The sequence below is a fragment of the Vitis vinifera genome, chromosome 16 (genome assembly GCF_030704535.1).
Source record: "Vitis vinifera cultivar Pinot Noir 40024 chromosome 16, ASM3070453v1".
Classification (NCBI taxonomy): domain Eukaryota; kingdom Viridiplantae; phylum Streptophyta; class Magnoliopsida; order Vitales; family Vitaceae; genus Vitis; species Vitis vinifera.
Window position 1 is genome coordinate 25,887,012 of NC_081820.1, and position 25,886 is coordinate 25,912,897.

At 33.0% G+C, this 25,886-nt stretch overlaps 1 protein-coding gene across 1 annotated transcript; it reads right to left on the bottom strand.

Annotated features, from left to right (window-relative positions):
- Positions 1-13,873: 13,873 nt before the first annotated feature.
- On the bottom strand, positions 13,874-17,645 carry LOC100854342 (rust resistance kinase Lr10-like). Its single transcript, XM_059743336.1, has 6 exons — positions 16,796-17,645; positions 16,645-16,692; positions 16,511-16,543; positions 16,276-16,317; positions 15,722-15,751; positions 13,874-15,170 (listed from the first exon to the last, which is right to left on the bottom strand). The coding sequence occupies exons 1-6, from the start codon at positions 17,517-17,519 to the stop codon at positions 14,047-14,049; spliced, it is 2,001 nt and encodes a 666-aa protein (XP_059599319.1). The 5' UTR covers positions 17,520-17,645; the 3' UTR covers positions 13,874-14,046.
- Between the last annotated feature and the right edge of the window lie 8,241 nt (positions 17,646-25,886).

Here is a 25,886-nt window from a genome sequence, read left to right on the forward strand (position 1 = left end):
ATCAGCTTATTGGTCTGGAAGAAACTTATTTATTTATTTATTTACTTTTTGTTCCTTTTTTTTTTCGTTTTTGATATTGAATATGCTAGAGCTAAATGTGATTGCTATGAAAGTGAATTACTTACAATAAGCATAAGAAAATTTTAAAAATGAATTTGTTTATTAACTTAATATATTCTATAGAGCAATTTTATCATGCAATGATTTTTCCTTTCTTTCTTTCTTTCTTTTGATCATTGTATGAATTATTACAATAATAATAGTAATAAATAACAAGTAATAGTTTTTATAATATAAAGTTTTATGTGAAAAGAAATGCTTAAGAAATTAAGTTTTTTTCTAAGAAACAAATGAAAAAAAGAGTGAAATAGAAAATACTTTTTTTTTCTTGTATTCACATAATTGAAGTATCCTAAAATGATAATTAAGCATATAAAGCATTTTCTTGAGTCAATTTTGGTCTTCAAATATTGAACTTGTGAATTTACTTGCGAGCTTTGTATTTAAACTGGCCTGAACTCAATGATTGGAATCTGAAATCCTGTGCAAATTTCCATGCAGGTATTAGTCTGATGCCATTCTCTGAGGTTATGATCTTTCCAAAATCCCCCATGGTTAGATCATAAGTAGAATGAAAATTTTAGAGTCCTAAGTATGGCCTTTCTAAGGTTCTCTTTTAAAATACAAGTTAATAGGTTCATTATGTTGCATCACTAGTTTGGTATCTCTTAAATTCTATTTGTTATTATGTCTACATTCCATATTTTGACAAATTGAAAAATACCAGTAGATGTTGCTTTATATTTTTATTATAAAGCAACCAAATATTTTATTATACTAAAAACAATCTTTATCTTTTGGTTTTTTAAATTAGGTTTTTATTACATGTTCCAGGCCTAAATTTTCAAATTATGAAAATTTTACATTTATCAAAAGAAATGAAAAAAACCAAGTTCTTATGTGGAATGTTTATTTTTATTGATCTTAAAGGCTAAGTTCTTGGCCTGATTGCTGAAGAAGTTGTTAGACAGGTCTAAGCAGGTGAAGTTTGAAGCATTTAAAATAAATTAGAAGACTTGCAGAATGATAATTATTTGCTAGTGATAATAGTTGTAGCCTCAACCTTCTTTTGTTTCTGATATTAAGACAATTAGTTTTTTTTGGAAATGGAGTTTCCAAAAAATGGAGTTGGCGCTTCGCGCAAGAAAATGGGACACTTTGGAAACAAGTGATAAGTAGGAAGTATGTGGTAGAAGAAGGGGGGTGGTATGGGGGTTTTGGAAGGAAATTAGGAAGGAATGGCCTTTAATGAGGGGCAATTTCGTTTTCTCCATTGGGGATGGAAGAAGAGTAAGATTTTGGGAAGATAGGTGGTGCGATGACGACACTTTAAGCCGTTCCTTCCCTTCGTTGTTTGAGCTGAACGCTTCTAAAGAGGAGTGGGTTGTTTCGGGGGAGGAGGGGGTTGGAATCCTCTCTTTTCTAGGCCGTTTAATGATTGAGAGATGGAGACGGTGGAGAGATGGATTTCAAAAAATAAAAAATGTGGAAGACTCTTGTCCTCCAAAGAGAGTAGGCTTTGATGTTAGGTAAGCAACTATAAGGGAGTTTATTAAACAACTAGCCTCGAACAAATAACCTTAGTCATTATGTCTTACTTTCTTGGAAGAAGCTTCAATACTATTAAGGTGGCTAGGAGGAGTTGAGAAAAAATGGAAAATTTTATGTGGACAAGTTTTCATCTTGGAAACTAGAGCTTTGCATCATGAAAAGAATAAAATGAAACATTAAGAAGTTTTCATAGACTTGTTCTCATGTGATTTGTTGCCTTGCTACTTGTGAAGATCTCACAACATTATTTTGCATCTTGCAAATTAGACCTAGGAAATTGCAAGGTTAGGTTCTCATAAGAAAATTTGAGGCATATTAGATAATATTTTAAAAAAATGATTTTTAAAAATAAGTTTTTGAGAACAATTCATAAAAACAATTTTATATCATTTTTAGGAATAAAATTCTATTTGAAATTCTAAAAAATGGTTTTCTTCATTAGTTCTTGGTGAATGTGATTTACCATGCAAAATGAAATAATACAAAAAAAAAAAAACACCAACCACTTTATTTTCATGATATTTTTATTCTAAAATTTGTTAGATATATTTTTTAGATTGGAAAATTATTTTTGTTTTAAAAATAAAAACTAATTTTAAAAATATTTGTAGACAAACCTTAAATGTTTTAGTTGAAAGTAAGTCTTTCCTTATCGGAAACCACTTAGATTAGTTCTTTGGGGGTTAGGGTTTGTTATTAAAAAGTTTCCATATCGATGGTGGATTTAATTACATTATTGAATCATGTAAACCCTATTGCTATGTGTCTATTTTCTTTTTTTTTTTTAAAATTAAAATTTTTAAATCATTCCCACAAGCAACATCATTTCAAGGAGTCTGAATTTTTATAATTGACTATTTCTTAGTAATGGTCGTGGACCATATAGTCCATTGTATGTATGTGACCGATTTCTCACTATGTTTCATTCTTTGTGTGGTCCATTATAAATAGGGTCTATTTTCAATTTGTGTGGTTCATACGACTATATAGTCATTATATGACTATTGTCTCACTATGATTCATTCATTGTGTGGTCCACTGTATATTGAGTCTATTTTCAATTCGTGTGGCCCATTGTATATAGGGTCCACTATAAATGGGGGTACTTGTTGAGTTCATTTTCTTGGCACTAAATGGAGATTTTCCATGCACTTGGAGGGACTTGATTCCTTTGCCTTTTGAAATATCCAATGAGTTGGATGAGATAAAGGGAAGAACCCATGAAACTCTCAATTATGAATTTGTATGAAAACATAGGAAATGAATTTCAGGAAGAGGATAAATTAATTGATTTTTTGGTTTTGTCTTGCTTGATTGACATTAAAGCCACCAAGCTAGTTCATAATATAACTAATTTTGATGAATTTCCAAACCTCCAAGCTAGTTTAACGGGTTCTATCTTATCTATACAACTTTTTCTATGGAATATTAGGTACCAATCAATTCTTTTAGCAACATGTTGTCATCTCCATGGAATATCTCAATCATTGTGTTATGAATCTTATCATATTTTTTGGATACTGATTATGACAATGAATGGCAATTGGCGTTCAGCCTCTCAAACCTGACTAGTTTAGCTCCTTTGTCCTTATGAGTCCAATCACGAAAGAAACTGATGCATGTATCATTTTTTAGGGAAGGGATTGCAACTTGGACTCATGAGAGATCATTTTTTGTTTGTAATTGTATATCTTTCTCTACATGCCTACCTTTAGAGTAATTTAGATCAAGTGACTTTAAATTGTTCTATTTTTGTGAGTTTCAATTAGCATTCTAGTTACCTTCATGGAATTTGCTTTTAATAGTGAAACCTAACTTGGTATCTCTTGCATTTTCCAATTTGGAAAAGGATGCCTTTAGTTAATTAATGTAAGCTTGTTCAAAATCTAATTTTAATTTTTATTAATTTCCACATAAATTGTATGATTAGTTTATTTTTTTATTTTTTTATTTATGAATTTTCTCTTAATAATAAAGAAATAATAAGCTCTTTAGAGCATCTCATTACTTAATAGGAAAATTAATGGCAAAAAAAGGAAAATTGATGTTGTAAGCCTGCATTTTTCGAATGGGATTTGTTTAATTTATCTTAAAACTAAATAAATTGTAATTTGACTTAAGTCTAAATAGAACTTAATTTTATTAAATATTTTATTATATTTTAAGATTTATGTTAAAAGATACGCATGACCTTAATTCAAAAGTGAGCCTCAAAAGTAGTCTATTGTACAAAAATCCCATTCATCATGAACCACTGATTACAACATTTGCTAACTACACGTTCATAAATAAAAATAGAAAAGAAAAATATTTTTTTAAGTCTAATTATGAAATGATTATGAAATTAATTTGTAAACAGGTGAATATTAGCCTAGCTTGTTCTTGGCAGGTGAAACATTAATGATTCTTGTACATAGGTTATTAGTTTTAAGATTTTGTTGAAACGATTTGCTTACATAGGGGGCGGCACCATGACCAAACAAAACGAAGGGAAGAAGGGAAAATTTTATGGAGAGAAAATCAATATAGAAAACCAACTGATCAAGAGGTTTGGGTTTAGATTTTGCTTTAACAATTGTCTTAACTTGTTAGAGGTTTCAATGAAGGATTATACACTCATCACATAATATAATTTCATCTAGATTGATTTGAAGTAGGATATAGGATAAACATAAAATCCTAACAAAATTTATTTTACCAAAAAATATGTTTAGTAATTTCAATCCTAGCCTTAATCAACTTGCACGACTTATTCTTTTTATGGAATAATAGGTTTCTAGGCAGATACTCCATGTTTTAATTGAATCATTACTTGTTCATGACTTCATAGAATAAGGCATTTGTTGGAATCTTGACACTAGTTTAATGCATTTGTCTTATGTATAGACTTTTTTTACTAGACTTTTTATTTATTTTTATTTTTTTTCTATTCATAGAATAACATGTATGAATGTGGCTTGTCTACTTTTAGTAGCATTTTTTTAAAATTAATTTATGAGAACGGTCTTAACATATTTCTTTATTATTTCTAGAAAAAAAAAGTATTTGTAAACTTAATTTAAAAACAATTTTCTTATTCTATGTTTCCTCAAAGTACCATACTTTTATGTACATTGCAATGTTTTGAGTTCAATCTTTATATATATGTCTCTCAAAGTGGTTTTGAGTTTAGCATAATGATCTTTTGAGTAATAATTGATGGAAGCATTGGACAAATTATCTTTTATTTTATTTTTAGTAATTCTACATCTTTATGATATATATATATATCCCATCTCAGAGTAATTATAATGATTTCCCTTCCTTGTGTGTTTTCTTTCTATATCTTGCATTTTCTAATCCAAGACCACACTTTTGTATGTTAACCCTTATCCAACTTACAAGGCTTTGGAAATACTCATGGGCGCCATATTTTTCAAAATAATTGATTCAAATTTTAGTTTTACAAGCAAATCATGACAACCTTCTTATTTTCTGTTTACTTTATCTAAAGGTGCATGCTATGCTCTTAAGGTCATATTAACTTTATTAATTCTTTTTATCATATCGGAATTTAACAATCTCATGAAAAAAATGGAATCTATATAAATTTTGGATAATAAATTTATATCTTATATTTAGATATATCTTTCAAAAACATTTCATATTAATCACTTTGAATAACCAAAATAAAAAAAAAATTTAAATGATAAAATTTTGGTTATATATATATATAAATATTATATTATATTATAATATATTATATTTCATTAATATTTTGTCCTATGACCTTAATTTATGTAATTTCATCATTTGCATGTGTTCAACATTCATAGAAAATGATAAATAACATTTAGTTTTTCTGACAATGATAGTGAGAACTAAGTAACTTTTAAGATTGAATTTTCCTGGCTACATGAAGAAGTTGCCTAGGCACCTTCGTAATCCAGATCAATTAATATCTTATTTGGGCAATCAAGCAAGACAAAACCAAAAAAATTATTTGTCACCTTGTTGAAATATACTACCCACTTTTCCATGAAAATCCATATTTGAAAAGTTTATTGATCCTTCCCTTAGTCATAATTCTCAATGCAAAGAAGTAAAAGTCTTCCGAGGCAAGAACAAATATCCATTTATTGCTAAGAAATTTCGTTGGTAGGCATTTTTTTGAAACTGAGACATGTATAATGGATCATATGGTTTATGACAATATAGTGGTCAATGTTAACAAAATTGATCTCGTTGGAATTGTTGAAGGAATATTATGCTATCCATTTATTGCTAAGAAAATTCATCCATAGGTCATTGTTTGAAATTGACACATGTATAATGGACCATATGATTTATGACAATGTAGTGGTCAATGTCAACAAAGCCAATCTTACTAGGATTATCGAAGGAATATGATGCTTGAAAGGGACCAACTAAAAAGTTTGATCCACATACAAGGGTTGTTGACGTAATAATGAGCATTCATAATCTTCAAAATAATTAATTTTTATTTTAGTCTTATTTGCAAATCATAATAACCTTTTTATTTTTTATTTTTTTGTTTATTTTACCTAAGATACATGCTATGCTCTTAAGATCATATCAACTTTATTTTATGTTTGGTTTTAAAATGGATAAGATAAATGATTATTCATTTTATTTATCATATCCCTTTATATGGGATTTAACAATCTCAGGAAAAACATGCAATATATATGGCTTTTAGATAATAAATTTATTTCTCATATTCATTGGATTTGTTAAATATTTATTTTGAAAAAATTTTCATTTTAATCACTTTGAACAAAATAATAATAATAATAATAATTTATTCCAAAAAGAAAAAAATAAAAGCATATTTATACGTACTATAATACAAATTAAAATTATATAAATGTATATATGAATTGCAAATTAATAGTTTATCCTAGTCTAAACCCTGAATTAAATATGACCTTAATTTATATAATTTCATCACTTTGCATGTGTTTAACATTCATGAGATGGTGATACATAATATTTCGCTACTTGATGCCTTTGCCTTTAGAAATATCCAATGAGCGGGAAGAGATAGAAGGAAGAAGCCATGAATTTCTCAATTATGGATTTCTATGAAAAGATAGAGGATGAATTTCAGGAAGATGATGAATTTCAAGTTGAAATGAATTTCATTAAAGCCACCAAATTGAAATGTCAAGCACTGTTACGGAAGTTTTTTAGTCTACTTATCCCTAGATTAAAAAATTAATTAATTAATTGATTTTGAATGCTAGTGGGGTTGAGACCTTCTTGAAGTAGCCAATGAAATTAGATCTTTACACCTAATTTGAAAGATGTAACTTGAAAGATAAAGTCACTCGCTTTGGAGGAAAAGTCATTGACTCTGCAAGAAAAGGCTAATAGGGAATGGAGCTCAATTTCTCTATAACGAATTAATTAATTATATATGTAATATCATATATATATATATATATATATATATAATATTATTTTCAAGAAAATATGAGATTTAAAGATGTGGATATATAGAAAATAATAATATTTTTATATTTATTAAAATATATTAAACTATACTAATATTTGATGTATTGAAGGAGTAAATAATAGAATAAAAAACATATCCTATCCTAATGTTTCAAAATTTTTAAATAATATATGAATTGCATCCAACATTATTATTAAACAAGATATAATCTCTCTTATGATTCAATATTATTTAGAGACTTCTCCATCATTTATTTGAAATTTGTTAAATATATCTCATCCTAATGTTTCACAGTTTTTTAAATAATATATGAATTGCATCCAAACATTTGTTTTTAAAAAAGATGTGATCTCTCTTACAATTCAACATTATTTAGAGACCTCTCCAATCTTTATTTTAAATTTGTTAGACAATCTCATCTTGATGTTTTACAATTCTTTAAATAATATATGAAATATTGCATTCTAACATTTATTATTAAAAAAAGATACAATCTCTCTTACCATTCAACATTATTTAGAGACCTCTCCCTTGCTTATTTTAAAATTGTTATTTTAGAGTTTATACTTATGAAATTATTACATGTTGTTAAATGATATATATTAAGTTTATATATGATATATAAAAACATTTTTATATATGTATTACAAAAAAGAATTTATGATCCATTAGATATGCATCCCATCTTTTTTATGTGGTTGTTAAATATCACGTGGAGGAGATACGGGGAAGAGGGTGAATGTGTTATCTCACTTTTTATCTTTATTCTATATTCTATCCACCAATTTAAACATTACTTAAAGGGCATAGTATGTATGGTTGAATAAAGTTAATAACAAGCCCTTTCAAGTAATATGATTGAAGGTTTAGCTCCTCCAAGATCAGTCTTGAACAATGGAAATGTGAGATAGAGATAAAGAAAGGCGTAAAACCAATCGAAAGTTAGAGAAAAAATTGTTTAGAAAATGTTATATCAATTTGTTCATAATGTTTGATTCTTCTATAGCATTGACTATCATAGTCAGTATTGAAGTATGATGGTGACTAGGTACATCAACTTGCCCACAATCTTTGATTTTCTATAGCATTGACTATCATAGTTAGTATTAAAGTATGAGGGTGACTAGGTACATCCACTTGCCCATTGTGTTTGATTTTTCTACAACATTGACTATCATAGTCAGTATTGAAGTATGAGAGTGACTAGGTACATCAACTTGCCTATATTGTTTGATTCTTCTATAACATTGACTATCATAGTCAGTATTGAAGTATAAGGGTGACTAGGTACATCAACGTGCCCATAGTGTTTGATTTTTCTATAGCATTGACTATCATAGTCAATATTGAAGTATGAGGGTGACTAGGTACATCAACTCGCCTACTATGTTTGATTTTTCTAAAACATTGACTATCATAGTTAGTATTGAAATACGAGGGTGATTAGGTACATGAACTAGGTACATTCATTTGCCCACAATATTTGATTCTTCTATAGCACTGATTATCACAATCAATATTGAAGTATGAGAGTGATTAGGTACATCAACTTGCCCATAATTTTTGAATTTTCTATAGCATTGACTATCATACTCAGTATTGAAGAAAAATGGTGACTAGGTACATATAGCACTAACCATCGTAGTTAGTATTGAAGTATGAGCGTGACTAGGTACATCAACTTGCCCACTATGTTTGATTTTTCTATAACATTGACTATCATAGTCAGTATTGACGTATGAGGGTGATTAGGTACATCAACTTGCCTATAGTGTTTGATTCTTTTATAGCATTGACTATCATAGTCAGTATTGAAATATGAGGGTAACTAAGTACATCAATTTGCCCACAGTGTTTGATTTTTCTATAGCATTGACTATCTTAATCAGTATTTAAGTATGGGGGTGATTGAGTACATCAACTTGCCCATAATGTTTGATTTTTCCATATAGAATGTTTTGTAGCTAGCCAAACATGGCGAGCTTTTAATTACAAGACATACCCACATGCTTGTGAAAGAAAGGAGGTCCTTGCAAGTTGTTATCCTATTTAATAGGTGAAGTATTAGAATTATTGAAAATAATTGTCTTAATTATGCGTCTATGTAACTTTTTATTATATTAAATACATGCTTTAGATATTGTTACTAAATATTGGATTAAAACATGAATTTCCTAAGTAATCAAAATGACTACTCTTGAACTTGAATTCCATTCTTTCTCATTTTAGCAAAATAAATAAATAAAATCCCTTTTATAGATGATAATTGCTGCAAATTGTTAAATTGTTGGAAGAGGCATATTATAGGGTTTTGCTTTGATATTTTGGTTCTACTAAATAGATTGAACCAATTTAGTAGGCTTTTACACTCTCCACATAAGTCAATTATATGTTATTTAATGGGGATTGAGGACGGAGATTTCACTTCAAGGCATGATGAAAGTCTTTTTTTTTTTCTTCAAACAACTGACACAACTAAAGTTGATCTCAAAAGCAAATCCATAAATGTATTAAGATCAAATCTGAAATTTCAAAAGGAGGGAAAAAAATAACAAAGAAAAAAAAAACTCATATTTGGTATAAGTATATAATATAATTGATTTTTATGAATTTATAAACCTCCAATCTAGTTTAATAGGTTATATCTTATCTATACACCTTTCTCCATGGAATATTAAGTACCAATCAATTCTATTGGCATCATGTTTCCATCTCTACTTCAAGTCATATTCATGCTTGGACATCTATGGATAGACATTATACCAATGCAAAGCAAATGGAGTAGCAAAATTTCTTAGCCATTGCATTACGAATCTTATCATCTTTTTTGGATTCTAGTTATGACAATGAATAGCATTTGACACTCAGCCTCTCAAACTTGACAAGTCCCTGTGGAACCAATGAGGAAAGAAATTGATTCATGCATCATTTTATTGTGGGGGACTACAACTTGGAACCATGAGAGATCATTTTTTGTTTGTAGTTGTATATCTTTCTCTATGCACTCACCTTCAAACTTTCAAATAATTCTCCTTTTGTGAGTTTAGATTGTTATTTTGCCTTTATGGAATTTGCTACTACATTTCTAGTGAAACCTAACTTGGTATCCCTTGCATTTTTCTAATTTGAAAAAAGTATGCCTTTATTGACTAATGTAAGGCTCTCCAAAATCTGATTTTGATTTTGTTTATTTCTTCATGAATCATATCATCAATTTTTCTTATGAATTTTCTCTTAAGAATAAGGAAATTAGTAACTCTCTAAAAGTACCTCATTTCTTAATAAGAAAATTAATGGTTAAAAAGGACATCAACTTGCCCACAGTGTTTGATTTTTCTATAGCATTGACTATCTTAGTCAGTATTGAAGTATGGGGGTGACTGGGTACATCAACTTGCCCATAATGTTTGATTTTTCCATATAGATAGCCAAGCATGGTGAGCTATTTAATTATATGACATACCCACATGCTTGTGTGAAAGAAATGAGGTCCTTGCAAGTTGTTATCCTATTTAATGGGTGAAGTATTAGAATTATTGAAAATAATGGTCTTAATTTTGCGTCTATCTAACTTTTTATTATATTAAATACATGTTTTAGACATTGTTACTAAATATTGGATTAAAACATGAATTTCCTAAGTAATTAAAATGACTACTCATTAACTTGAATTCCATTCTTTCTCATTTTAGCAAAATAAATAAATAAAATCCCTTTTATAGATGATAATTGCTGCAAATTATTAAATTGTTGGAAGAGGCATATTATAGGGTTTTGCTTTGATATTTTGGTGCTACTAAATAGATTGAACCAATTTAGTAGGCATTTACACTCTCCACATAAGTCAATTATATGTTATTTAATGGGGATTGAGGACAGAGATTTCACTTCAAGGCATGATGAAAGTTTTTTTTTTTCTTCAAAGAACTGACACAACTAAAGTTGATCTCAAAAGCAAATCCATAAATGTATTAAGATCAAATCTGAATTTCAAAAGGAGGGAAAAAAATAACAAAGAAAAAAAACTCATATTTGGTATAAGTATATAATATAATTGATTTTTATGAATTTATAAACCTCCAATCTAGTTTAATAGGTTATATCTTATCTATACACCTTTCTCCATGGAATATTATGTACCAATCAATTCTATTGGCATCATGTTTCCATCTCTACTTCAAGTCATATTTATGCTTGGACATCTATGGATAGACCTTATACCAATGCAAAGCAAGTGGAGTAGCAAAACTTCTTAGCCATTGCATTACGAATCTTATCATCTTTTTTGGATTCTAGTTATGACAATGAATAGCATTTGACACTCAGCCTCTCAAACTTGACAAGTCCCTGTGGGACCAATGAGGAAAGAAATTGATTCATGCATCATTTTATTGTGGGGGACTACAACTTGGAACCATGAGAGATCATTTTTTGTTTGTAGTTGTATATCTTTCTCTATGCACTCACCTTCAAACTTTCAAATAATTCTCCTTTTGTGAGTTTAGATTGTTATTTTGCCTTTATGGAATTTGCTACTACATTTCTAGTGAAACCTAACTTGGTATCCCCTGCATTTTTCTAATTTGAAAAAAGTATGCCTTTATTGACTAATGTAAGGCTCTCCAAAATCGGATTTTGATTTTGTTTATTTCTTCATGAATCATATCATCAATTTTTCTTATGAATTTTCTCTTAAGAATAAGGAAATTAGTAACTCTCTAAAAGTACCTCATTTCTTAATAAGAAAATTAATGGTAAAAAAGGACATCAACTTGCCCACAGTGTTTGATTTTTCTATAACATTGACTATCTTAGTCAGTATTGAAGTATGGGGGTGACTGGGTACATCAACTTGCCCATAATGTTTGATTTTTCCATATAGCTAGCCAAGCATGGTGAGTTATTTAATTATAAGACATACCCACATGTTTGTGTGAAAGAAATGAGGTCCTTGCAAGTTGTTATCCTATTTAATGGGTGAAGTATTAGAATTATTGAAAATAATGGTCTTAATTATGCGTCTATCTAACTTTTTATTATATTAAATACATGCTTTAGACACTGTTACTAAATATTGGATTAAAACATGAATTTCCTAAGTAATTCAAATGACTACTCATTAACTTGAATTCCATTCTTTCTCATTTTAGCAAAATAAATAAATAAAATCCCTTTTATAGATGATAATTGCTGCAAATTATTAAATTGTTGAAAGAGGCATATTATAGGGTTTTGCTTTGATATTTTGGTGCTACTAAATAGATTGAACCAATTTAGTAGGCTTTTACACTCTCCACATAAGACAATTATATGTTATTTAATGGGGATTGAGGATGGAAATTTCACTTCAAGGCATGATGAAAGTTTTTTTTTTCTTCAAAGAACTGACACAACTAAAGTTGATCTCAAATGCAAATCCATATATATGTGTGTGAATAGAAAATCACCAGTAATTGTTAGTTTTTCTTTTATGCGCCTGTAAGAGATAATAATAAACTTAGTAGCTGGTTATGCTTTTGAAATTAATAAATCATAATCTATCACGTTATGATGCCATACAGATTAATTTTAGGTGGTGTTCTTGGACTGAAGCCTATGACTTTGTGTTCATTCCCATGGTTCCCACAGGGCTTCTTTTTTTTTTTTTTGGGTCTTTGATGTTTCCATATCAAGATACGAATAGATAAAATGAAATTATGTCAAATTTTCCGTTTCCATATCAGGGTGCAAAGGAATATGGCATGGGCTAATATTGTGTAGCACGTACCTTTTTCTGGCTTCTTTATGCACTCAATTTCAGATTACATGCCATTACTCATCTTCAGCCTGCATTTCTCACCTTCTGCTTCACAACTTCCACACACAGGTTTTGACCAATTCATGGAAAATCTAGATTCCCCATATTCTATATTTAATGGGAGTGAAGCTTCGGAAATCTAGCAAGCAAAATATATTCATAAATAAATTAAAATAGACATTACTCATAGATACGTACTGGAATAAAATGTATGGTATTATCGACATAATTCATGTAGTATTATGGTCCTATCACATCTAGCACATTTCACATTTCTAAAGATAAAAGAAATAGTCCTTTAAATATAAGGACCAACTTACTTTTAGTGTCAAGAAAATTGACCCGATGGTTTTATTTGAAAAGTCATATTCAATAAATAAAGCATCAAAATTGACCACATGTACAATGGTCCACAGAAATTATTGAAAGGGTGTGAGTTGTAGGAGACCATTTTAAAATTTTGAATATTTATTTACTCTTACAATTTTATGCTCATAATGAATTATAGTAATAGACATATACCAAGGAAAGGTTTGAGCTCTCAAATTGTTCCTTCTTTGTTAATTCTTTCTCTATTAAAATGCAACTTTTGATTTGAGAGCCTGATTTAAAGTGTGAAGGGTAAGATCAAAGTCCTAATTAAATTTCAACAAGGAGTAGAAATCTATGAATGGAGAAATCAAAGTGTCCACTAATTTGAAGAACCATATATGGAATGGTGCAATCCAATGTCCAAGAATGTAATTGTAACCTTTAGAGGGCCCAAGGACACTTCTCTAACAAAAACTATATGGAATTACTTACAAAAGAAATGTTGTAATTGGCATTATTGTTCCTTGAAAGCCCAGATTACTACTAGCAACAAGTTATAACAAAATAACTTACTTGAACATCTACAACCCTAATAATTATTTTTGTAGAATACTTGAAAAAAAAAATAGAACTTCAAAGGAAATGGAGGATTTTCTTTGATAATTTTACGGGCAAGCAAGAACACTATTCAAACATCTAAAAATGATATTTTATTACTTGTACATAACCTTTCTTACAAGGAACCAAACTATTGTTTGAAGTAGAAACTTTATTTTATTACATACACTGATCTCATAGAAACCTTACACATAAGACACAATCACACATTATTATTGGATTACAAAATAAGCAACTAGATGGAGTAGGACTACCTTCCATTTAAGCTGATTGTACCCATGGAATTGGATGATGAAATTGGTACCTCTATCATGGATTGCTCATGATTCTCGATAGACCATAGAGTTGGCTTAGGAGGCATTTTCAATAGTTCAATCTCTCCTTCAAGCATCTCCAATGTTTTGCTCATTGAAGGACGATCCACAGGCTTCATTTGTACACACCATAGTGCAACTATCACCATTTTCCTTACATACTTTTTTTCATCCTCAGTGGCATCTCCCATTTCCATGTCCTCTCCTTGATCATATCTATCATAAATCCAAGATGGGAAATATATTTGACTTGAATGCTCTGCAAATGCATTCACATTCTTCCTTTTTCCCACCATTTCCAATAACAACATTCCAAAACTATAAACATCAGCCTTAAATGATACACCTCCAATGTTTTTGTAGAACAATTCAGGAGCAATGTAGCCCAAGGTTCCTCTAGCAGCAGTGACTGATACAATACTTTCATCTGTTGAGTATAATTTTGCAAGACCGAAATCTGAAACTTTTGGTGTGAAGTCTTCATCGAGAAGAATGTTGTGTGGCTTGATATCAAAATGAAGAATTTGCATATCACACCCTTGATGTAAGTATTCGATCCCACGTCCTACTCCAAGTGCAATCTTGTATAATCTTTCCCAACTCAAAGGAATGTTGTTTTCTTGATCAAGAAAAACAAACTTATCAAGAGATCCATTGGGCATGTAGTCATATATAAGGGCCCATTTTGATCTTTGTATGCAAAATCCAACAAGTCTCACCACATTAACATGATGAATTCTTCCAATTGTAGCAACTTCATTGATAAAATCTTGCCCATTAGCCTTTGACATAACCAACATTTTTACAGCTACAATGCGGCCACTTCGGAGTTTTCCTTTGTACACAGAGCCAAAACCTCCTTGACCCAATTTGTGCTTAAAATTATAAGTCATCTTCTTTATGTCTGAATATGTGTATTTGATTGGTCGAAGATTTTGGTAGTTATGTAGGAATTCTTCAATATCATCATCTAATGATAAGTGTCTCCGTCGAAACTTGTAAATTAAATAGGCAAAGAGGCACAAAATACCAATCACAGCTCGTCCGATGATGATCATGACTACATATAAATCACATGTTAAAGATATGAAAAACGTCAGAGGAAGATTTATAATCATCTAACCACATTCAATCATCAAATGCAACAAATAAAATTAGTTTTGAAAAGGTCATTTCACCTATATCTTAGGTTTTGGATTTCCACTCAAACATGGTCATGTGACTCTTTTTCTTTTGGGTGACAGCATGATATACATAAAGGATGGAATAATCAATTGAGAAAATTTGTTTTGTTGTACAAAATTAAGGAATGAAATTAGATGCCAAATTCCAACTCTATTCTTCAATTTCCTTGTACTCTAACAAATCTGGGAATAATTTGAAATCAAATACATCACAAATTTTTTTAAAAATAATAATAATTTTATTTGAAAGAAAATTTCTGAATTTCACAAATTGGAATTTCAATTTATGATTCATTTTGTACAACCAAATGCATTGCCAAACTTGATTGTCAGCTTTTATCTTGAATGAAAGGATTCCAAAAGTGCCAGGCAAAAAGAGGTATAAGACGTGTGCAATTATATACTTATTGAGATCTGGAAGCCTTACCCATGAGTTGAGATATCAAGACTGCCCCAACTGCAAATATGAGAGGAACAAAAATTATTAAGTTCAAGAAAAGAAAGATTCATACATATGATAGATTTAAAATGAGCAAGAAACAAATACAAGAGAAATATTATTACTGCTATTGGTTTTGATTAAAAATTAGGAAGAGATGGATAGGATAGAAGAGAAAGGATAATATTAATAATAATAATCATCATCATAGTTATTATTAGTTAAGTGGACGAAAAATCCAATCATTTATTATACTATTGATTAATTTAAATATATTTTCTTTATTCAGCTATGACCTCAGTCTCAAATGTCTTATAATATTTTTAAAATTTTTAGAAATTCATTATATGTATTTAAATTAAAAATAAAATTAATCACATACAACATATTGACTATTGTGGGATTGAATGTGTAATTTAGAATAACAGTTTTTTATTTTATTCATTTATAGTGAACTCCAAAAATAAATTATCATTTCATTTTATCATCAAATTAATAATTTTATTATTATTATTATTATAAAGAACTTCTCAAAGCCTTACCATATAAAGTTGTTACGCCTCCATATGAAAGATATCCGAAGTCTGCACGTTTAAATAAGTAAATATGGTCAATGGTAAAAGTAGATGAAGCTTTTGTATTTTGCTCCCAACTAGACAATGATATTAAGCAGCCCATAGGTACCATCTTGAAATTAGTGGAATGAAAAAAAACAAAAAAACAAAAAAAGAAATTCAGTATGTTTCTTCTACAACAAATGGAACTAATAAGCCTTACTTTCGATTAAGTAGTCCACACCTAATAGATATCCTGTTAACAGAAAAACAACATAAATTGAATTTAACATGAGAAAGATAATAGAAGTAAAAATGAACATGAAAGATAATAAAAGTAAACTCCCAAAGTCTCACTGATTATAATTAGCAGATTAGAAAAGAACGATTTCAGAGATTTCCAAACTGCAAGATCAAACCAATTAAGCAAATATTATTAGTTATAAGGGACTTATGCTTGCAAAGCAAAATAAATACATGAATGAATAAAAATAAACATTGCCCATACGTGAGCACTGTACGGTATGACTGCCATAATTCACATCGCATACTAGCCCTTTCACCTCGCATTTGCTTTTGCAGCGGAAGCTCAAGAATGAAAGTTCAAGCCCCAGAAGCAGCATTTCTTGCAAATCTGACATTGAAAGATTGCCGGGCTTCAAGAATTGAGTAATAATAGTCCTGCTGATGGTGCATGAATACTTAATATCTCCCACTTCCATGGACTCGCCTCCGACTAGTGCATAAACATATGCTTGTGAGGAAGATGAAGTCGCATTGCAAGGAGTGATAGGAATGTAGCTGCCGTCACTTACTGGCTGGTCGCAATTCATTAAAACTGCCGTACTGGTCATTCCCTTCCCCCCCAAATAATATGTACCGTAATAATAGAAGATTTCTCTTGTCAAGGAATTGAGAGGAGATGAGAGACAGCTGCCCTTTTCCACCCCAGGATCCACTACCCGAATGGTAGCGTGATCGTAATTGATATCAGCAACATAGTATTTCCAAAGGATGAGGTTGACCATAGTACGATTGTTTTCGCAGACTAATTCATAGTCAGGATCACCACACCCTGATGGATCACCTTTCAATCGGAAAGGGTAGCTGATGTTTTGAATATCCCCACAAGAAGAGGGCCGGCATGTCTGGTTTCCATTAGCAGCACAAATTGCAAGCAAGAAAGTGTGGAAGACTGCTAACGCCACAAGTTTAGCTTCTCTGAACATCATGACCTTTGGGAGGGATACGAAGCTGGAATTCTTTTGTTTTATGTTCAATTTAAGAGAGAGATATCAAATTATCCCCCCAACAGGGTTGCCGTCCCAATTTTCCTGCAACTTGAAAAGAGTGTGAAATGAGCCTTATTGACTGGTCTAGTCAACTACTTTGATTTTTCTATGTATGGATAAACTTCACATTGAAGAAGGGCATACCCACTCTTTGTTAATGATCAGGTTCAATCATTAGAGGCTTCTGAATTAGCATAATGAAAATGAAAATTAAGGATCATCATATTTGAAATGATAATATTTGAAATTAATATCTTTAGAAAAAAGGATCCTTATCAAATAATGGATTATGTACACCATCATGCTAAGTTACCATTTTTCCAATAATTTAAATTTCTATATGTTTTAGGCACATAGTTGGTTAAATAATGTTTTCCCTATAGAAATGACTTAGCATTTGATAATATCCTTAATTGCTAGAATAATCTTTATATAGTTTTTTATTATTTGTATTTTAAGTTTTATTTCTTCTAATCAAATGCCTACTTCAAATCAAATTTTTATTTTTTGAAAGACACAATAAATTAAAAAGGATGGTCCATTTAGATTGAAATTATAATAAATCAAGTATTATTAAATTTTAGAGTAGGTAACGTGAATGCTTATATGTTTTTATGTTGGTGTTGAACATCATGACATTTGAGAGAGAGATACTAAGCTGAAATTCTTTTGTTTTAAATTTGAATTTCTCTAACAAGCTAAACCAACTTGCAATCAAAGGTGATGGCTCGTTGGAGAACTTTGCATCGAATAAAATGGAGATCGATTTTGATGTGTTTACTCCTTGCATGAAACACTGGATTTGCTGCTAGCTAAGTAGCACTTTGGTTATGACACCATATCAATGGTGAAGATAGGGTAAGTATCCTAACAATAAAGGAGTTAGAGAGTCAGGTAAATGCTTGATCTTGAACTTTATCAATACAAATTACCAATGGACCATATGTACTAGACCATGAAAAATAATAGATTGTGGGAGAAATGAACCATATGATATGTGACCATGTAGTAATCATTGAGAAAGGAAAAAAACATGGACTTAATAGATTATGTAATAATAATAATAATAATAATAATAATAATAATAGACTCAAACTCTCTCAATATATGGTATTGTGGACCCCATATTTCGGCTCATGCATTTCCACTCGATGGCAAGCTCGATTTTTAATTTGAAAAAATGATTTATTTGTTAGAAAATGACTTAGAGTCGTCACTTATTTTTGTTTTATTGTTGAAGGGTAAATAAAATAAGAAAGAAAACTCTAAGTGTGACTCCTTATTTTGGAAAAAGTGGTATGTGAAAAATCAGATCGGGTTCAGAGGTCAGGTTACTTATTGGGAAGGTACGGTAAAGACCGTAGCACTCCTCTAAGTCCCTAAAGTCGGGTCTCTACTAATAAAATGCAGCAATCATGGCAATTGGTAAGGAAAACAATGGATACCCAGAACAAACATGCACATGTGAGAATCAAAACGCTCAATAAAGAATGGCTAGAGTGAGAGCGGGTGCGTACCTTGGCAACGAGTCACCATACGCTATCAAGAAATGAGGTTAGTGTACAATAAATGAACATAAAACATGACTCACATGCCACTAAACCATATACGAAATCATCAATGGCACACATAACACTTCACTCAACTTTATTTTTAGAGGAATCATCACCCATATTGGGCCCCCACCAAAGCCCATTTATTTTTGCATGAATTAATTCCAAAAATTCCATTATTCGGAATTATGAGATTAAATTCATGTTTATTTTAAAACATTTTTAAAAATCAAAGAAGATGTGAAAGTGGCTTGCCAGAAAGAAAATGACAGCCAAATTTGATTGAAAAGCGGGTTTTTGGAACCTAAGAAAAATGTCAAGGATGAAAAAAAAAATTGGAGATTTGAAATTAATTAAAACCAGAATTGAAGAATTTATTCACAAAATGGGGTTTAGGAAAATTATTTTCAAAATAAAAAATGATGAAATGAGAGATGGCACGTGGCATAAAGGTGGTCATGCTAAAGGTAGCCATGCAACTGGACACACAAATGCGTGGGCCCAGGGATGTCGCTGGAGTTGCTCTGTTGGCGCGCCATTCTTGGGCGATTGTGTCATAATACCAACCAGGGTATTGAGGATCAAAAATCATATGTTCTGGGTACTTGTCATTACCTTGTGCAACCTGATCTCGATTAGAAATGCTCTCTGTCAATCCACTCTCAGTTGCAGTTCCCACAACCTCATTTTCCTTCTGCTGACCCTGAGCTTGAATAGTAGGCTGAACAGATGAAGTATATGACTCCAGTGAGCACCATTCTTAGGCAACTGTGTCATAATACAAACCTGGGTATTGAGGATCAAAAAACCACATGTTCTGGGTACTTGTCATTCCCTTGTGAGAGATTGTTCCAATTAGAAACGTTCTCAGTGATCCCAATCTCAGTTACAGTTCCCAGAACAGACATAGAAGTTTGCTGTAAATAAGAGACCTCTGATTTCCCATCCAAAGCAGCACAATCACTAACTGAATTGGTCTCAGTGCCCTGTTGAACATTGGCTGTTACATCATAACCATCCACTTGATATCATTGTCCAGAACTCGAGTCATACCTCCACCCTGGATAGGTGTTTTCCTGATACTGACTATAATTCAGATCTCGCCCACCAGTGTTTTGTTCCATTATCCCTTCATGGGATTGACCATCTTGATATTGTACATAGTTAACCGAATTTTCAGCATTATAAGCTCTATGTCCTTCATGACCAGATGCAATCCTTGCTTCATTATTCAAATTCTCCCCGCTCCTTCTCTAACACCACTTCTCGTTCTGCAATATGACACCTTCATTCAGGTGCTTTCATGTCATTCAGTGATTTGGTGCCTGACTCAGTTTTGCAAGCAACCATTCCTCCAAAACCATAAATCTGTGGGTAATCCTCATGAAGAAAATGATTGCAACTAGCAACTCTGCTTGCAGCAGCATGGTTTGAAAGACCAGATTTCGTAAGTTTTCCAAAAGACAAAACCCATGCAGCATCATATCTCACACCGAGTAATGGCCATGATTATCTGGTTTAACTATCTGGAATACAAAAAGCATGCTAAGTGACATTTATCAAACAAAAGGTCCTTTCCGACCACCCAGCGTGTTGAGAAAAGTATCCAGGATGTCATGAAGCCTCTCAATTGCAAGCCAAACTTGCCAATATATTCGACCTTGGGCAACGGAAATTTTCAAATCCACGAAGCTTGCATTCAACCGTGTGGTAGTGTCGGAGAGAGAAGGGGGATTCAATTCAGCATTATTGGTATCTGGATACCCAGAAAACATCAGGACGGAGGCCTGCTTTCCTCATTATCTGCATGATTCTCTTCATCTGCTCTGCATTTCCTAGCATGTTATACAAATGGCCTTGGCTAGTGGGTGTTTAGGTATGTGGGAGATAAAACCAAGCGGGTTTTATGAAGGTTTGATGGAATGGTTTGGCTCAATGGGTAGTGAGAGGAGTGTCTCGGTGGGTATATATGAAAAATGTGTATGAATATGGATAGGAAGATGCGGGCATGAAACGGGTATGAGCGAGAATGGAAGAGAGTTCAAGTGGAGGAAGTGGTGAGGAAAAATGGTGTGGTGGTGGAGCGAGTGTGCATGAGGGGTGGAAAGATTGGTGGAATATATAGGTATGGAAGTGGGTGTATTCATGGATGGAAAGTGGAAAGGTGATGAGATGGGTGAGTATGAAGGTTAGAAAGGATGGGTATGGGCTGTTGACAAATGGGTGTGAAGGATGGTAAGAGAGAAGGGGGATTATTGATGATGGGTGGTATGGTGGAATGTGAGGTGATTAGTGGGGGCACGCCAATAATAGGGTGTGAAGAAAGAGGAACCGTTTGGAAGGATTTGAGATGATGGATATGTGGGATAGAGGAGTGAGGAAAGTGGTGAGCATGGACGGTGATGGGCAGTGGATTTGGGATGATGAGAATATCAAGGAAACTAATACTTTCAAACAAGTGCCAACTCAAGTCTAGTTGTCACCATGAACATTACCAGATTTTGTGTCTTCCTATCTTTGTAAATATTGCTTTTAATTGTGATTGTAAATTTACTTTTCCATTATATATTTTTGAATGCCTAAAATTAGGCCTCTCGGGTTGTATAAAGATATAGAACATGAATAGAAAAAAATACAGTGAATTCTCTTTTATGGTATCAGAGCAAAGCCAAACCTCTAACAAGTATCTTTCCTTTCTTGCTTCCTATGACATGGCTGCTATCTCTGCATCTACCATTGATTCACCTATTATCACCAGCAATTCTGCCACTACCATCAACGAAAAACTCACCCCCTCTACCTTCCCCTAGTGGAGGGCTCAATTTGAAGTCTTGCTCATTGGCTATGATATCATCGACTTTGTCACGGGTGTAAAAAAATGCCCTGCCATTGATGCAACAAATTCCGCTGCCTCCAAAGCCACGAACTCCCACTGGGTTCGCCAAGATAAACTTATCCTCCACGCCATCCTTGCTTCCACTTCCACCACTATTTCCCTTCTTCTTGCTGCCTACAAAACATCCCATGAGGCTTGGACAGCACTTAACCGTTTATACGCAAGAAAATCATGGATGCATGCGATGCAGCTCAAGGAAGATTTGAGCTTGAGCACTCGTGAAACTCGCACTGTCACTAATTTCCTTCACGGAATCAAAGTGATTGCCGATGAACTCGCAATCATTGATCATCCGGTTTCGAATGATGATTTAACCCTCTACATTCTCAATGGATTAGGTCCTAAATTTAGAGAAATTGCGGCACCCATTTGTGCTCGTGAGACCTCTTTGAAATTGAGGAAATTCATGATCTTCTTGTAGGTCATGAGAGTTACCTCCGACGGTTGGAAAATCAATCGGCAGCAACATTTGTTCCCACTGCTCATTACTCTCATCGGCAAGGAGGTGCTTCTGGACAACATAAACCGTGCCCTGAGTCTTCCTCCAACAAGACTCGCAACAACAATTGGCATCACAAAAATGGGCCCTCCAATTTGGGCCACAGGAAATTTAAACTGAAATGCCAATGGTGTGATCAAATGGGACATACGGCCAAAAATTGCCCAAAAATGTCTTCCGCTAACTTCACCGCAAATTGTGCAACATCCTCCCAAGGAAAAAATCACAAGGGGCTAGTTGACTTGGTGACATCTCACAATATGATAACCGACCTCTCTAATCTGTCAATTAATTCTGAATATGATGGTACTGATGAGGTGGTAATTGGTGATGGATCAGGTTTGCCTGTGTCTCATATTGGTTCATTATCTCTTGCATCGTCTAATCGTGTCTTTCATTTACATGATACCCTTTGTGTTCCCACAATTCAAAAAAATCTTATTTCTGTTCACCACTTTACCAAGCATAATAATGTTTACCTTGAATTTCATCCTACTTATTTTTTTATGAAGGATCGGATCACGAGAGCGATACTACTCAAAGGCGAATGTGAAGATGGAGTGTACCCATTTCCGGAGCATCTACCACCAAGCTCCAAAAATGTCGTTGCCTATGTTCATGAACGTACTACACCCGATGGATGGCACAAACGACTTGGTCATCCATCATCAAAATTGGTCAACCATTTAATTCATGTTTTTTCTTTACCCACCAATAAAAATGGTCATTTATCTCTTTGTACTTCATGTTCTCAAAATAAAGCTCATCGCCAAACTTTTAATACTCATGGTCTTACTAGCACTGCTCCCATGGAATTGATTTACACAGATGTTTGGGGTCCATCTCATGATATTGGTATTGATGGTTCAAAATATTATGTTATTTTTGTTTACCATTATACCAAGTACATTTGGCTCTATCCCATGACTCATAAATCAAATGTTCAAACAATTTTTCCGCAGTTTCGAAATCTTGAGGAAAATAAGTTTAACACAAAAATAAAAAGTCTCTACTCCAATAATGGTGGGGAATATATTGGCCTCAAATCCTATCTTTCAGTTCATGGGATTAGTCATTACACAACCGCTCCACACACTCCACAACAAAATGGTATGTCTGAAAAACGACATCGCCATCTAGTCGAGACTGGTCTCACCTTACTCCCGGATGCTCACATGCCTCTCTCATTTTGGCCATATGTGTTTCAAACTACTGCCTATCTTATAAATCGAATGCCCACCTCGACTTTGAACAATCAATCTCCGTTTGAAAATTTGTTCAAACAAGTGCCAAATTATCTCAAGCTCAAATAGTTTGGTTGCCTATGTTATCCATTAACTAGGCCTTATAATAAACACAAACTTGAGCCCAAGGCCCAACCATGCACATTCATGGGTTACAGCCTCTCCCAAAACTCATATCTATGTTTTGAGCCCACTACCCGAAAGCTTTTCACTTCTCGGCATGTCATATTTCAAGAAAGGACTTTCCCTTTTTCAAACCCTAAAAATCCCGGCTCTCCTTCATCTGCTGTCGAAGACCCATCTGTCACGATCTCGTTGCCCAACTCCTCTTGGTTCCACGTGGCACTACTGAATCTCCAGACGTGGGTATTGAAGTCTCGCCATTGCTTGAGAATGGGTTATCCCCTGCACCGACTCCTCTCCAAGTAGGTACTCTCTCTTCTTCTCCCTTGATTTCGAGTCCACTCCCTTCAGTAGAAGTGCATGACCCTGTTGTCTCTAATAATGAAGTGCGCACCCACTGAATGACTACCCGATCCATGAATGATATCTATAAGCCAAAAAAATTGTTTCTTGTCACTAAACACCCTCTTCCATCCTCTTTAGAACCCACTAGTGTTGCCGATGGCATGACACTATGTCTTCTGAATTGACTGCGTTAATGCGTCACAATACATGGCAACTCGTACCACTTCCGAATGATTGTAATATTGTTGGTTGTAAGTGGGTGTTTCAAATTAAGAGACATGCTGATGGATCTGTTGATCGGTTCAAGATCAGACTTGTGGCCAAAGGATTCAATCAGAGACTAGGACTGGATTACAAAGAAACATTCAATCCTATTGTCAAACTGGTCACAATACGCACTGTCTTAACTCTTGTTGTTATGCAAGGTTGGTCTCTAAGGCAATTAGACGTCAATAATGCCTTTCTTCATGGGCATCTCACAAAAAAAAGTGTATATGAAGCAACCACTTGGCTTCAGGAGTCCGAAAAAACCAGATCATGTTTGCTGCCTTACAAAGGCAATCTATGGACTAAAACAAGCACCCCGTGCTTGGTACTCTGCTCTCAAACGGACATCGTTAGAATTTGGTTTCATCAATGCTAAATCTGACTCTTCTCTATTTGTGTTTCATGATGGTTCCATACTTGCCTATTGCTTAGTTTATGTCAATGATTTTATTCTCACTGACAACAATTCAACTTTTGTTGCAAGTATTATTGATCAACTTGGACAAAAATTCTCCATCAAAGACTTGGGGTCCCTACATTTTTTCCTCGGTGTTGAGGTCATTCCTACCAAAGATGGCCTGTTTCTAACTCAGCATAAGTATATCCGAGATATCCTTGCCAAGACAAGTATGGATGGAGCTAAGGATGTCACAACTCCTCTCTCTACATCGGTTTCTCTACAATTGGCAGATGGTTCACCATCCGTTGATTCAACCGAATATCGTAGAGTGATTGGAGCACTGCAATACTTGTCCTTAACTCGACCTGATATAAGCTTTGCTGTCAACAAACTCTCACAGTTTATGCATTGCCCCACACAAACTCACTGGACCGCAACTAAAAGGCTACTGTGATACTTGAAGAACACCATTTTTCATGGCATTAATATCAGAAAAACCTCAAGCCCAACACTCACATGCTTCTCAAATGCTGATTGGGCTGACAACTTGGATGATAGAAAATCAACTTCAGCTTATGTCCTCTTCCTTGGTCACACACCCATTTCATGGAGCTCTAAAAAGCAATGTGCAATTGCACGATCATCAACTGAAGCTGAGTATAGGGCTTTAGCAACGGCTGCAGTAGAGTCCATGTGGCTACTATCTCTATTCCAAGAAATGAAGTTTACATTACCACAGCCACCTCTACTCTTGTGTGATAATTTGGGTGCAATCCAGTTGAGTTTCAATCCTGTCCAGCATTCAAGGATAAAGCATATCCAAATAGACATTCACTTTGTGAGAGATTTGGTTGAAAAAAAATTTCTTAATGTTTGGCATGTTCACACTGATGACCAGCTCGCTGATTTACTCACCAAGCCACTTTCCAGACAAAGGACAGACTATCTACAGGACAAGATCAGACTATCCAATGGTAGCC